The sequence below is a fragment of the Grus americana genome, chromosome 3 (genome assembly GCF_028858705.1).
Source record: "Grus americana isolate bGruAme1 chromosome 3, bGruAme1.mat, whole genome shotgun sequence".
Lineage (NCBI taxonomy): Eukaryota > Metazoa > Chordata > Aves > Gruiformes > Gruidae > Grus > Grus americana.
In genome coordinates, this window is record NC_072854.1 from 32,434,998 (window position 1) to 32,450,080 (window position 15,083).

General features: G+C 38.4%; 1 protein-coding gene across 5 annotated transcripts in view; it reads left to right on the forward strand.

Annotated features, from left to right (window-relative positions):
- The window catches only part of COL19A1 (collagen type XIX alpha 1 chain), a 223,059-nt gene that overhangs the window by 14,417 nt on the left and 193,559 nt on the right, over positions 1-15,083 (forward strand). For all 5 annotated transcript variants that reach the window (XM_054821680.1, XM_054821681.1, XM_054821682.1 and 2 more), the window contains 2 exons: positions 8,019-8,093; positions 8,606-8,705. In XM_054821680.1, coding sequence (XP_054677655.1) covers positions 8,019-8,093; positions 8,606-8,705 — 175 coding nt within the window. The remainder of the gene's footprint in view (positions 1-8,018; positions 8,094-8,605; positions 8,706-15,083) is intronic.

Consider the following 15,083-nt stretch of genomic DNA (forward strand, 5'->3'; position numbering starts at 1 on the left):
GAAATAAAAAGAGATTCTTTTTCATTAATTTCTTTAGAAAATGAAACTTACTTTTAGTAATGTTGTTTTTCTAGAAACCTGATGAAAAATAATAGAAGCTATGCATATAGAACAACTTCGACTCTTCGTAACACATTTGAAACTCAGGCCCAAGAAACTTAAAGTCAATGACTAGCATAATAATCCTTCTACGATTCCTGGAAATAATAAGTAGTAATATTTACTAAATAATAAGTATAATGTGTGAGCTCTGAGGTAAGAATAATGAGTTGTGAAGAGTCTGAATTTAAGTCAAAGACTTTTTTGCCTTATATTTTTAGGGCAGCAAAGCTAAGTGCTCCACTGATGAATTATTCTTAATCCCTGTGAGAGAGTAAGCCTACATCATAGCTGTGCAATCATTCTCTTTAGCTGTCTGAACGAAGCAGAATAGGTTGTCTTCTCTGTTGTTGCCAGGTGGTAGATTGCAAAAGGGAAGTTTTAAAAGGGTGTGAGTGCACAATGTTGCCTAATAATATAAATGAATAAATGTAAACCTGAAAAATATTAAAACAAATTTCCAGGAAGAATTGTCTCTTTTTTTTTTTTTCCCCCTAATGAAAAGATGCCTTAGTAAAAGGTAGACCACTCAGAGAGGATGTGACAGATACGCTGTCTATTAACAGTTCAGTGTATCTTAACTGTACATTATGTCCTGTTAGAAGTTTGTGGCTGGAACACTGACAGGGATGTTGCAGTTTTCCTTAACCCGATTGTTACAAATGGATCAAATATGGGTCAAATTGAACCGCTGGGAAGACGAGGAGAGATTGAACCTCTCCTGAGAATAACTGACGGTGTGTAATTGAGAGAGCCTTCTGCGGTTTGAGGTGATGCAGGCAGATGGTGAGGAATAACAAGTAGATAGCTGCCAGCTTGAGCAACTCTGCCAACAGCAGGGAGTAGTCTCAGAGTGAAGCCTTAAGTTGACAACAGGAAAGAGACTCTTCTAGAGACTGAAGGGATGGTTGCCATCCAAAAAAGAAATACAAGGTATAGACCAGAAAGTAGGAGCTGAGAAAGAACGGACCCTGCAACAATGAGCATTAATAACTTTTTCTTGGGCCTTTGTTCTCTCCTGTGTACCAGTTCTGTTTGGATCAACATCTGGCCTTCAGGATCTACCTAGGCAATCCTTTTGGTTTTCTTCCTTCTACAACGTATGCATAGCATTTATTTCTTGCTGTGCGAATACGAAAACTTTTCGAGCAAAGCTCATTTAGATAAGATCTTGGATCATTGCATTTACCTCCTGAACTTTCTCATCTGATTACTTGAGTCTAAAAGAATGTCCTTCAAATGCAGGGAAAAGTGTAAATTAAAGTTAATTTGAAGGGGGAGTGGGGGAAGAAGTGTGTTAGGGGAAGGAAATCTCTTGTGCAAGAAAAAGGATTAACTTTTGTGCATATGTAGGGGAGAGCTTTCTGAGCTGGCATTCTGAATATACTTTGGGACTCACTCATTGGGTCAATTTGGTAATAAATACTAGTATTGGAAAAAACGTCGGAGAGTGACAAAGTATGTTGGATCTTCTCAGAGCAGTCCTCCTTAGGCTCTGAACGTGTGCCAGGAACCGTTAGATTCACATCAAGGATTTCTTTCCCTTTTCACTTGTCCATAAGTTTTGATGTCCTAATCATTCATCAGAAGGAAGCACTCACTTCTAATTACAGAATACAGCAAATCTGAGGGAGAGGGTTCAGGAGTTCTCCACAATTATGTTTTTGATCTGACTTCAAGAATATTTTCTTCGTGTTGTCAACTTACATTTTTTTCTTTTATTGTTGGGAACATTTGGACATGAGGTCTTTTTGTAGCGACACATGAAGTTCTAATTTGATCATTCCCAATGGCTTCATATTAGGAATATTAATACTTTGTCTCATTCCCAGATCATTGCTGCTTTTTCAACTTTGAAAAACAGTAATTGTAAAAGAAAGTCACTTGCTAACCCATGAAAAATGTAGTATAAACAAAGTGCTGGGACTGCCAGGCATGGTGAATTTCCATTGCCTTTTGACGTGGAATGTGTTGTGAAAAGTATTGGCTCTAGATCATAATTTTAAATAGACACTTTAACCCAAATATAGTGAGTGGTTTCAAGTATGCAAATCAGTTCAGCTTTTTGGTTTTCATGTTTTAGTATGGCTAGGTACTTCTCAAAATCAAGGTAATGGCTCTACAGTAACTCTCATATACAAGGTATTCATATTCTTAATATTTAATGCTGAATATTTAAGGTTGGATCCACAAAGTACTGTTAGCATTGCAGTGTTTAAGCAACGCTGCCACCCTTGGATTCCTTAACTTGTTAAACACTGTCTTCTTGGGCAGTGAATAAAGAGCTTTAGGTATCTATAGGACTGTGGTTCATGAAAGTCTGCACACTGTGGAAAGCCACTTCAGCTAGTGAGTAAGTAGTATGTAAGAGAGACCCCAGATCACAGATGGGAACATTCTCATTACACACATTCTCCCAGTGTGAAGCTTGTAAACTCGATCAGCCCATTTATTTTACAGAAGGGTAGAGAAAGTAAAAAGCATCAACTCCTACAGCCAAGATGTTCACCTGGGATATGAAGTCCTGTTTTTCACTGCCTACTTTCCTCATGGGAGAATCCAGTTCTCCAGGGTCTAACATGAGCGTCCTAATACTTGAACTCCATTGTTATGGATTTTTTAATCCCACCTGCCAAAGCTGTTATGTTATTTACATGACCATCTAAATAGTCACCAGACTTGGAGTTTACTTCTTTCCTATATCAACGAAGTTGTGGATTCAGTCTCCTTCATTCCTCTTCCCACCCTTGTCTTAATGAACACGTATATTGTAATGTAGTATGATGTGGCTTACAGAGTGAAAAATGAAAACAAAAAAAATCACAGCTGATTTCCTGGTACCTCTATACATGAGGCTACAGATATGTAGGAAATCGGAATTCTTGACCCTATTGGAAAGCAAGCCAGCTGGGTCTGCTTATCTTCAGTACGAACACCTTTGAGGTGGATTCGTTGGATGTCGTTGCTGACACTTGCAGGTATGTTGCACACTGAAGAGGTTCCCTATGCCTCTATATTTATGAAGCCTAATCCAGTAAGAGTGTGAGAGAAATCCTAGCTAATATATCTTGAAGCTTGAGTCCGACATAGGATGTGGGCATATGTTAGGAGGGGCTTTGCTGTTTGGCCACGTTCATTTGGTCAGTCATGCTTACTGATGGAAACTTCGGTGCCCTTGCAATGTGCACGTTGATGGCGTTAGATGTCAGCTGAAAACTTTGCCTGAACATAAAGTTTAATTGATAGGTACTTGTAAGGTGAATCTGGCCATTACAGGTTACACTTGATCTGGAGGAGCCAAGAGTGCTTATTGGAAGCTACAGTTCCCAGTCAGGAAGTGCACACAAGAGATGTCTGTAAGGGTGAGACTGAAGCATGCACCAGAGTCTCCTCTGTCCTCGTTTGCACGGAAAGGAAAACTGGGCATGGGGCCTAGATGGAAGCTGCAGTGTGCTTCAACAGGTGCCCTGATCATTCCAGGAATTCAGAACATGCCATTGCATGTTGCAGCAGATAAGTCTAGATGCAATGCCTTTACTTTTTTTTTTCCCCATAATGCTATTAGAAAACAAAACAAGAATTCTTACTAACATCTTATTGGAGAGACAGAAGAGCAGTGATCTGTGATATACCTGCTTGATCTGATAAATAAGGCTGATTTTATAATAATAAGCTCCTACGTAGAGCTCACTGATTTCTACAGATTAAAGTCTGTAATTTGTCCTATAGATAGATGATCTCACTCACTTATTTGTATGTTAACTTCAGCTTTGACATCATGAGTTTAATATGAATTGTTGACTTCAAACCAGACAGAAACCCAGTTTTATCACGTGCAGAGCAATCTAGTGTATCAATGTAAGCTCATCCTTTCTACAGTGTCATTAGTTTTATAGCAATGTATTCTAACAGGGCAGGTAGGTGCATGGTTTCCGTGCCTGGATTAGCAGTAAGGGTTTGTCTTGTTCTTTTTCTTTCCTGAATGTCTTCATGTAGGTCTAATTCAGCTACCCACAGGCTGAATGGGTAAACTGTCTGTTTTGTCTCAGGCCAAAGGAAATCCAAAGATCTGCCAGCAGTAATAAAAATCTTAGTAGAGGCTAACTTTGACTGTACAAACTGTAACTGTAGAAAGAATTTTCATCAATCTATAGCAATGAAAGTTGTCAGTCTTGGTATGGAGAGATTTCGATTCTAATACTTTAGAGTTTTGCCTTAGCTTTCTGGTAGAAAGAATAACATGGAGCTAAAGGAGTGCATCAGCAGCGTGAGATAGAAGATGATTCATAGTAACCCTTTCAGTTCTTCTGTGGATATGGAATACAACTAAACAAGTAACACTTACATGGCCTGTCTATGCTGTGACTGTTATGCCACTGATAAAAATAGGTCCACAGTCCAGTCTGTGGCATGTAAGGAATCGTTGCTATCATCTGGATAACACAGAAATTAAGGTTTGAGTCTTTATTTGGACTCGGAAGAAAGTAGCTGGGGGAGCAAGCTGAGACTCCCTAGTCTTTTGCCATTCAGCGCTCGTGTAAGTTAATGTTGGAAAAAAAAAAAAAAACAACCAGTTGTATCCCAGGTTCTCTAGGGCTTACTACAGCAGCTCAAGGTAAAATCAGCAGTAAGTCATATCTGGCTGCTCTTATTATAAGTACTGTATGGGAATCAGCCCCATAATCTTTGTATGTATATTAAAAAAGCCCTTCATTTAAAAACACCTAGACTTAAGAAAAATGTTTGTCAGCGTACGTGTGATGTGCTATCGCGGTTTCAGCCATAACAGGCTTCCTTTATGCCAACATATTTCTTGTAGCTATACCTGTGTAAATTGACCATAACCACATTCATTGTTCTAGAGTGGCTATAGATAAAAGTCTATAGTTTAATAATCTCTATAAGAGATTGAAGGCTGAGGTTTGTAGATTAAAGGGTATCTAAGGTGAGCCTGTTTCTGTCCCATAGCGTGTGTGTGTGTGTGTATCAAATAGTGTATTGAAATTGCTATGTTAGTGTGTAATTCCAGTGAATGCTTTTCACACTATATAAAACTCCCTGCAAAACAAAAATGAGGAAAGATTTCATTTCTATTTCAGAGATTTCAACATGAATATTCTTAAGTTCTGTGTCTATTCTGGGGAAAGGGAATCGACAGTGGGAATTGCTGTTGTTTTCAATGCATATGTTTCATCTTATTTGTTGTGAAACTTTATAGCTATCTATCTGTGTAGGTAAATGCGTTTATAAACACATTTATATATATATAAAAAAAGAATACATTATCTTAGTGACTTAGAAATAAATCAAATTACGATTGATGTTACTTGTAACTGTAGATTGCAATTTCACAGAATCATAGAATTGTTTGGGTTGGAAAAGACCTTTAAATCATCAAGTCCAACTGTTATCTTCAACTGCCAAGTCCACCACTAAACCATGTCTCTAAGCACCACATCTATGCATTTTTTAAATACCTCCAGCGATGGTGACTCAACCACTTCCCTGGGCAGCCTGTTGCAATGATTGAAAACCCCTTCAGTGAAGAATCTTTCCCGAATATCCAATCTAAACCTCCCCTGGCATAACTTGAGACCATTTCCTCTTGTCCTGTAGCTTGTTACTTGGAAGAAGAGACCAACACCCACCTGGCTACAACCTCCTTTCAGGTAGTTGCAGAGAGCAATAAGGTCTCCCCTCAGCCTCCTCTTCTCCAGGCTAAACAGCCCCAGGTCCCTCAGCCGCTCCTCACAAGACTTGCTCTCTAGACCCTTCACCAGCTTCATGTCCCTTCTTTGGACACACTCCAGCACCTCAATGTCTTTCTTGTAATGAGGGGCCCAAAAGTGAACACAGTACTTAAGGTGTGGCCTCGCCAGAGCCGAGTAGAGGGGCACAATCACTTCTCTACTGCTGCTGGCCACACTGTTCCTGATAAAAGCCAGGATGCTGTTGGCCTTCTTGGCCACCTGGGCACACTGCTGGCTCATATTCATCTGGCTGTCAACCAACACCCCCAGGTCCTTTTCCACCAGGCATCTTTCCAGCCACTCTTCCCCAAGCCTGTAGCATTGCATGGGGTTGTTGTGACCCAAGTGCAGGACCCAGCACTGAGCCTTGTTGAACCTCATACAGTTGGCCTCGGTCCATCAATCCAGCCTGTCCAGATCCCTCTGCAGAGCCTTCCTACCCTCGAGCAGATCAACACTCTCACACAACATGGCGTCGTCTGCAAATTTACCGAGGGTGCACTCAATCCCCCTGTCCAGATTATTGACAAAGATATTAAAGAGATCTGGCCCCAGTACTGAGCTCTGGGGAACACCACTTGTGACTGGCTGCCAACTGGATTCAACTCCATTCACCACAACCCTTTGGACCCAGCCATCTGCCCAGTTTTTCACCCAGCAAAGTGTACGCCCATCCAAGCCATGAGCAGCCAGTTTCTCCAGGAGAATGCTGTGGGAAATGGTGTCAAAGGCTTTACTAAAGTCTTGGTAGACAACATCCACAGCCTTTCCCTCATCCACCAAGCAAGTCACCTTGTTGTAGAAGGAGATCGGGTTAGTCAAGCAGGACCTGCCTTTCATAAACTCATGCTGACTGGGCCTGATCACCTAGTTGCCCTGTAAATTTAGACATAAAGGACATGGAACTTGATGAATCTTACGAAAAAATATCTTCCACCCAGGCTTTTGAAGGCTTTTAAGAATTTTGATGGATAATATGCTTTCTACATTTCTACTACAGTATGAATGACAAATTTCACGTGCTTTAAGATTACAAACATAGCTATTTTGAATGCCACCTTTCCATTTTGATGCTCTTGGAAATCATTAAATATAGATGACTTCCAGGTTAATGGTAGTGCATTCCACCTTACTTTTTTTCATTGAACTGACACTTCAGAAAGCCCCTTGACCTTTGCTGTTCAGCAGCTTCAGACATACCTTGGTCATCTTTTTAGTTGTCTCAGCTCAACATGGAGCTGTGTGCTTGATAAGTGCACGTGCCAAATCCTGCCTGCCAAAACCTCTTCCGTTTGATGGTTTTATTAGGGTTTAGTGGGGCTATTTGCAAAGTTTGTTACAGAAAGAGCCCTATTTCTGACCCATGCACAAAAGTGACATTTCTCTGTATTTGCTTCTTAAAAGTGTGTGTATTCCTGTGTATATATTAAAAAAAAAGAGAAGGACTTTATGCAAGTAAAATACTGCATATTAATAATACACTGTTTGATCTAAGTGTTCAGTTAGATTTAACCTTAGAATTTACCATGTTCCAGATTTTAGAATGTTCGGCTTGTTTACCTAAATACTTTGGTTCAGACTTAATCCCCTGTAAAGCTGCTTAATATTCAACCTTTTTTTTTCCAAAATATAAATATTGCTTACATTGTTTATTATATGATTATATCCGTATTAATCCACATTTTGAAATTCCTGTTCACTGAAGTAACAATAGATTATTGTCATGGTAATCAAGGATTTATGCTTTATTGTTTCATATTCATCAATGAGGGGAGAAGAGATTTTCTAATAATATAGCCAGAAAGACAAAAAATAAACTTAGAACAGATGTTGTTGCTTTATAGAGTATTGTAGATTGAAAGAACTTGGTAAGCATTTAGTGTTTTTTTCTTCTGGTTATGTTGTTCATGTAAGCTTTAATCATAAACAGCTGAATTAAAATGTGATAAAATTTGTATCTGCTTATATTATTAGAAGTATAGTATGAAATCTGAAATATGATTGCTCTTATTTAGATTTTGTAATTCGGTTTATTGCTGGTTTTCATACCCTAAAGAAACAAAAATAAACATTCCTGTTAATATTACTATCACCGTCACGATAGCTTGTTCCAATTCATTTTTGTTTGATAGAATTTTATGATAGATACTAAATTATATTCTCTTGAAGGTGCCGTGTGTCCTTTAATGAAAACAGTTGTCCATCATCTCAAACATATCAACAGAGACAGTCTTGGTGTTTCAGGTAAATGACTGCATTAATATCTAAATTAATTGGCTAGTAGTGGATGTAATCATAGTCCGACTGAAGCTTGCTTGAAAACTGAAAGAACAGTACAGAATGCCACCCCCATGCTCCAAAAGCTGTTGTTGCTTTTAGGAAGGTGGGGTTAAAGTCAGAAAAAAGTAAACTTGGAAAGTATTGGTTCAAGTTCTGCAGCCACACTCATTTCCGTTGTTTTTCCCAAACATCCTTCATTCTTATCAGTTCAGATGATAAAAGGAAATCACGAATTCATTTCTCAGGTTGCAAAGTCATCTACTGAGTGAATGTTGCACTGATAGTTTCTCCGTCTGTAAAACGAATATTGGAAGTTTCTATAAAATGAATATTGAAAGTTGCTCTGACATAAAGTACTGGTTTTCAAAGTAGGTTGTCAGTCTGCACACTAGAAAGTCACCAAGCATGCTGAAAGTATTTACCTCTGTTTTTTAAATTCCATTTAATAAACTAAATCTTTGTGTCATATTTCACAGGGTTTGATCTGGCAGAAAGCTTTTCTTTGAGGCAAACATCTTGTGGAGGGGAAAAAATCTGTTTTAAACTGGGAAGTGCACCTCTTGTCAGAGACACAAAGTAAGTAAGATACTACGTTCATCCAAAATCTTTAAAAGCCGGAGCTCACAGTAAATGCTACTAACGAATGGAAACATGAGCAGTGTATCCAAAGGATGCCACAGAAAGACGAGTAGGTCTGTTTTCAGACATTTTCATTGGTAGCAGCTTTTTCTTCAGGAAGCATTTTGATTCAGGTGTGTCTTTCCTTCTGGAATCTGGAAGTATCTAGGTAGAAAGTTAATTCCAAATATCTTTTTCCCAAATCGTTATTCTGCTCCTGAACACTCTACTGTTTATATATCAATATTTATAAAACAAAGGAAACAAAGAACTGTCATGGTATGACAAGAAGTCTGATATTAATCTTCCCTCAGTGAAATCAGCTGTCCTCTCATTACTGAAGGCAGGATTAAAATGAGAGAGAGAGTCATCATTTCCTTAAATGCTATATTTTAATGATTTATTTATTTTTCCGGTGGAACTGGTATCTTGCCATTGAGCAGCAACAGAACGGTGGGTACTCGGTGTAGAGGTGAAACTAGGCAGCATCCCATTCTGACACAGGGTGGGATGAAAGGCAGAGACTGCATGAAAAATCAAAAGGAAGGTGAAAAAGAGTACGGCACAATGGGGTTGGAGGGATTTAAGTTTGCATGGGGACAAGGAAATGGCAAGGAGCAGTTAGGAATGTAGTTTCAAGTTCCCAATGCTCAGTGAAGAGAGAGAGGATCATCTCAGAGCTTCTTGGTTGAGATGTGCTCTGAGTCATGGGTCTGTGGTTTCGGTACAGCGTGTTCCTGTGATGACGAGGGAAGCCAACGGTATGCCCGTGGCTTCAGGTTGGGTTATTCTCTGTTGCAAGAGGTCTGGTTCCAGCTTGCCTAGGAAAAAAATACACCCGGCCCTCGGACTTCCCCTTTGCTTCGATCCTGGGCAGAGCCAAGAGGGGCTGTAGGAGAGGGAGAAGAGAGGAATCGGAGGCACCCAGAAAAAAAACCAAAGTGATCTTTTGGAGAGGAGAATAATTAAAGAAATAGGACCTAAATATTCTAGATTACTAGAGAAATTCTAAGTTTTTCTGGGGTGTTAGATACTATAAATGCTAAATTTTATGCTTGTGTAATTCTGCAATGTTAAAGTAATCGCTGCCTTTTTTTAAATACCTTGAACATTTGCTATTGAAGGAAAAACTACTGTATAAAATTACTTGACACAGAGAGCAGTCTATTTTTTATTAGAGCCTTCCCACTATTATCAAGATTGTCTTTAGAAGAGGAACAGGTAAAATTAGGTACCACCCATACATGTCTTTGCTAAAAATATTTTGAAAGTTTGTCAGTAAGAAAAGGTTTTTTTAAATACATTATTCATTTTACAGATTTTTTTTTTTCCAAATGGATGGGAGTTTGAGGGAAACGTGAGACTCTTCTAGAGTAGAAAAATCAAGGCAATAACAAAAAATGTAGGGCAATTTTCCTTTAGGAATAAGAAGCTAAGTAGTGCTTTGTGTGTAGTGAAATGCATATTGCAAACTGACTTATTTTATTCTGAAAAATGTAAGAAAATCAATGGCAAAAATGAAGCGAGAGGAGCTAGAAATTAGAAAACAGTGAATTATTTAAAATTCATATTACTTGGAGGGAAAATTCACGATTCAAAAGGATTGATTTCTAAGCATTTGGTGGTTTTGGAAGGGGTCTGACAGGCAATGTTGAGATTGAAAAATGTCAACCTTTTTTCTAGCTTTTATTAGTAGGCCTGAATACTAATGTCTGTGATTTATTTTCTTTTAAAAATGGTTTATTAGTGAAGACAGTGAAAATGGGGAATTCACGGCATGGCTGATAGCTGTGTCTTAGCAAAGCCTTAACTCTTAGTGGTTGCAAGGAAAATAGAAAAGATGGAATTTTTTTTTTTTTATTTTTTTTTTTTAACTTTATGGAGTGGGAGAGAAATATTTCTCTATCTATTCAGCTTTTTAGAGGGAGGATGACTCTGAGGCAAAAATGGCTAGTTTTTCTTAATTTTCAGCATAACTTGGGCATTGGATAAAGAATTTCAGTAAAGGGTAATCCTGGAAGGCAGGTGGTTTGGCTTTAATGGTCTCTTGCTTCTCACATGCCTCTCCCTCCCCGTTTTCTTTTGTGTATCCTCATTAAGAAAAAACTAAAGTGAAAATTTTTCCAGTTTCCCCTAAAAATATGCATATCTAATGGATGAAAACTTTAGCTGGATGAAGTAACTGAGATGATTATTAATAAAATGCGTAACATGCTAAATGTATGAATAAAGTAAGATATGAATAAAGAAAATTCATATCATGTTATTGATGTTAATAATGTACAAGATAAGCTTCTCTGTCAGCTTGCTGTGGAAGTAAATAGTACCTCTTACATACATCTTCCTGAACAACAAAAGGGTTGAAAGTATTTTCAGTAACATTCAAGCATTGCAGAATTTCCCAAAACCCTAGTTCTTCATGGCGATAGCCTTGCCGATGCTTTTTGAACGTTTCTTCAGAGAAATGCATGTCATAATTAAGAATAGAGTTTACTTTATTTTTTATTCAATATGTTGAATATATACTAGCTTTCTGTTGTTGAGATAATACTTCAGACAAGATTTTAAAAAACTATTTGTTTAAAGTATTTTCAATAGTCTTGTGAACTTCTCAGTTGGTTTTTGAAAATAAGGGCAGAGGGCAGTCAGGAGCACAAAGTCAGATCTTGACATGGTAGGGTTACAATGAAGGATAGTCAGGAACTCAGATATCTGTCATCATAACCTTATAATTTACTTGATCTCAGTTATCCGTGTACGATATCTTGTGATATGTTATTTTTATTTAAATCTCCTTCTCTTACAATACGTCAGATTGTGTGGTTCCAGACTCCTTGCGTTATTAGATGCACAGAGGTTTTTAGGATCATTCTGCCTCAGAAAATATGTTAGTAGACGTGGTGTGCAGTGAGCAGCAGAACAGTGTTTGTTATCCATCCTGCAGGAAACTGAGAGTATCTGATTAAGCTGACTAGCAAGTATCAAGTAACTTGGCACATCTCCCCTTGCATTTCATTCATTCAGTCGTAGTGTGGGTAATAGAAAGCTATGCTGGGCCATTTTTCTTGTGTGATGCCATTTTGGGTTTTTTCAATGGACCTGGCGTAGTGTTGCACCTATTTATATGTTGTAAATAATTTACAATGCAGTGTCAGCTTGGGAAATTGATTATGTCTATTTATGTTGGATTTTAGCTATCTGTCTGATCTTTATTTCTTTCTGTGAGGAAGTTTTTGTATGTATTTTGTCTTGTGATTGGAGATAGCTTTTCTTATGCTGCATGTAAATTACTATTAAATATTAATTTAATTCTAATAATATTTTCAGGGTTAAAGAGTGATTTTTAAATTAAAATACTGAGTTACTTATTGCAGTTTTTACATGGACATTAATAGAAGTTATTCCCGAGTAAAGTAGTATAACGGAGCCTTTGAATCCTAAAGAAATTCACAGTAAAATACTGTTAGGCAGACAATCTAGTTATATAGTCATAATAATAGTAATTGTATAATATTTCAATTTTATTTCAATAAATACATTATGGAGTCATATTTTGTTCTCTGGAGTTCAACAGGTACTGCCCGTGCAGTGTATTCCTGTTTGGCGTAGAGCTGGCTGACAAAAGCAGCGCAGGGCTCTGTGCTGATAGCAAGTCCTTTGGATCTGCCACCAGTGTTCAGTGCTTCTGGACACGAGGCCTTTGGTTTTTAGTTGCCTTAGAGCAAATAGCACTATGAGGAAATAATTTCACTGTCCTTCTCAAAAGATGCATCATCAGATGTCAGTTACTCCTCATTCTCACTTTTCTGGGTTGCTGGTGGACCATTTTTTTTTCCTCCTCTGAAAGCACCAATAAAGGAAATAGTTGATTTCAGATGAGTTTCAGAATGTTTTTGAAATGGATGTTTATGATGAGCAAATCCTAATGGCATAGTCATGGCTTTCTTATTTTGTAGTTTGTTTGGCTTGACAAACCGTACTCATTTACTGAGGAGATCATCATAGCTGGCTGTTAAATGATCTCAGAGTTACAGCAGTTGGGATTACTCTCACGACTTTTTAGGAATTCTTCTCCTTTTGGTGTAAGATACTGCAAAAGAGCTTGGATTTTGACTCTATTTGGACTACTGAGATCCATCAGCAATGCTGTCACTCGCTGCAGTCAGAAGAGCTGTGGCTGTGGCCTGGGCCATATTTCAGAGAAGGTGTTCCACCTCAGCGTGATGTCTAGTTACTGGATGCAGAAATACTGTTCCCACTTCTGTCAGTATATTCCAGGCTGGAGAATTATTTCTGCTAAGAACAGAAATCTATGATGAAAGAATATTTATGTGGGATTTTTTGTTTAGTTTTAATGCTAACCTTTTTAATCGCAAAAAAAAAAAAAAAAGCATAGGGCATTGCATTTCCTGGAGCAGAGCTGGCATTCAGCGAGGCAGTTTGTGCTCGCCGTTAGAAGCCTTTTCACTTTTCACTTTGCTCCCCAAAGGCACCTATCTCTGGGTGGCTTTGCAACCATTTACTTTGTGTTCTCTGGTTGTGTCTGCTGAGACTTCTATAAATACCGAGTTCCTTGCATATGACCTCAGCTGTCAGTGAATGTCCACGTGGGCATGATTTTTGATTCGTTTTGCACATGGCATGTGTTTTGGGCAGCAGAGCCAGGTTCAGCAGGTCATCTTGAAAAATATTCTTAGGATAATATATTAAGTAGTAGTATACCTATTTCTTAAATACAGTATAGAATGGATAGATGTGAAAACCATGAGTTTCCAAAAGATTTCATCAAGAACTTTTAAAACATCTACTGAAAATGGCAATGAGGTGGCACCCCTGTTTGGAGGCAGTAGTTGCAGTTACACTAACCAGCTTTTGTCTGTGCTTACACAAAGTCCTGCTAGCTTTTGGTCTATTAAAATACTAGATAGTTGTTTAAGAAACCACCTCTTTCTTCCTATATTGCATATTTATTTGAGGTCATTTGAGCTGTTGGAGCCAACAATGCTAAGACTGAAATGTCTGGTATTTTGGTTGCAGGGTATTTTCAAGAAAAGGGCCTTGTCTCTGGAATTTGCTTCCTGAGTGTGGGAGCTTGAATTTAGTGCAAATCCTGATGCTTTCTGCAGGTCTTTCGAAGTAGTGGATCAGAAGTTGCAGTGATACAATCTTTTTTTTTCCAGTTCTGGTTGAAGGTACTGAAATTATGTACTTTTGTGTTTATTGCCAGAAACTTGAACACTTATTGCATTTTATAAATAAAAAATAAGGCTAATACAGGGATTACTGTATTGAAAGAACAAATTGGACCTGTATCTACCATGTAAATACCAATTATTTAATTTCATAACTAAGGAGAAAACTGGGGCCTCTTACCATGAAAAATGATAGGACAATGCTTCTTTTAAGGAATGAAAACATGTGAATGTCTTTTTCTGCATATTTGGGCTTGTTTCTACCTGACAATTTACAAGAAATATGCCAAGATCTTTTAATAAAATTTAAAATTCAGACATGAATTGATTTTTTTTTAATTGCTATATTGAGCTTGAATCATCCCATAATTTAACATGCAATTTGCTGTGTGGAAAGAATTGGAAAAACAAAAGTGAAGACAGATAGGTGGCAGAGGAGAAGAGTATGTGTACATATATATATATATATATATATAAAAAATGTATAGTACTTACATCGAAAGCAGACTGTGAGGGAACAGAGAGCAGAAAAAGCATTTTAATTATGCCACTGACTGTAGCAAATCTGAATCCTTTGATCTCTGGTGTGTTCCCCAGACAGCAGAGCACTTAACGTGGCAGCGTCGTACCAGTTGAATTGGTGAGACGACGTTGGATGAAGCAGGCTGCTTCTTTCCCTTTTTTCCCCAGCCACGTTGTTCTTGCCGTCAAGCACTTGCAGATGAAGGGAAGGAGCTTCTGGGAGATGTGTACTTTAAGGGCACTGGTCCACAGCGAGAGCGTGCAGGAGACCAGCGGTGTTTGTGTGGATCCCCCGTGTGCCCCTCAGTTCAGGATGAAACTTAAGGCAGGCAGTAAGCAAACCGCAGAAGCACTGGGCGAACAAATAGAAAAGGCAGTTTACTTCCCGTACTCAGAAAGCTTTCCTTAATTTGAAAAACATGTATTTCGGTTCAGATTAGTGTTATTTGTTTCCTGCTGCCTTTGTTTTAAAGGAGAAATCTGTCTGGCCAAGACTACTATTTGGAAGAAAATAAAACTAGGAGGTGCCCTTCACAGGTCTCCTCTCCAGCTCTCAGCCCCATCTCACTTCCTCCGCATCAGCATCAGCCTCTCTGGTCAGCGAGGCCGCCGGCTGATCCCC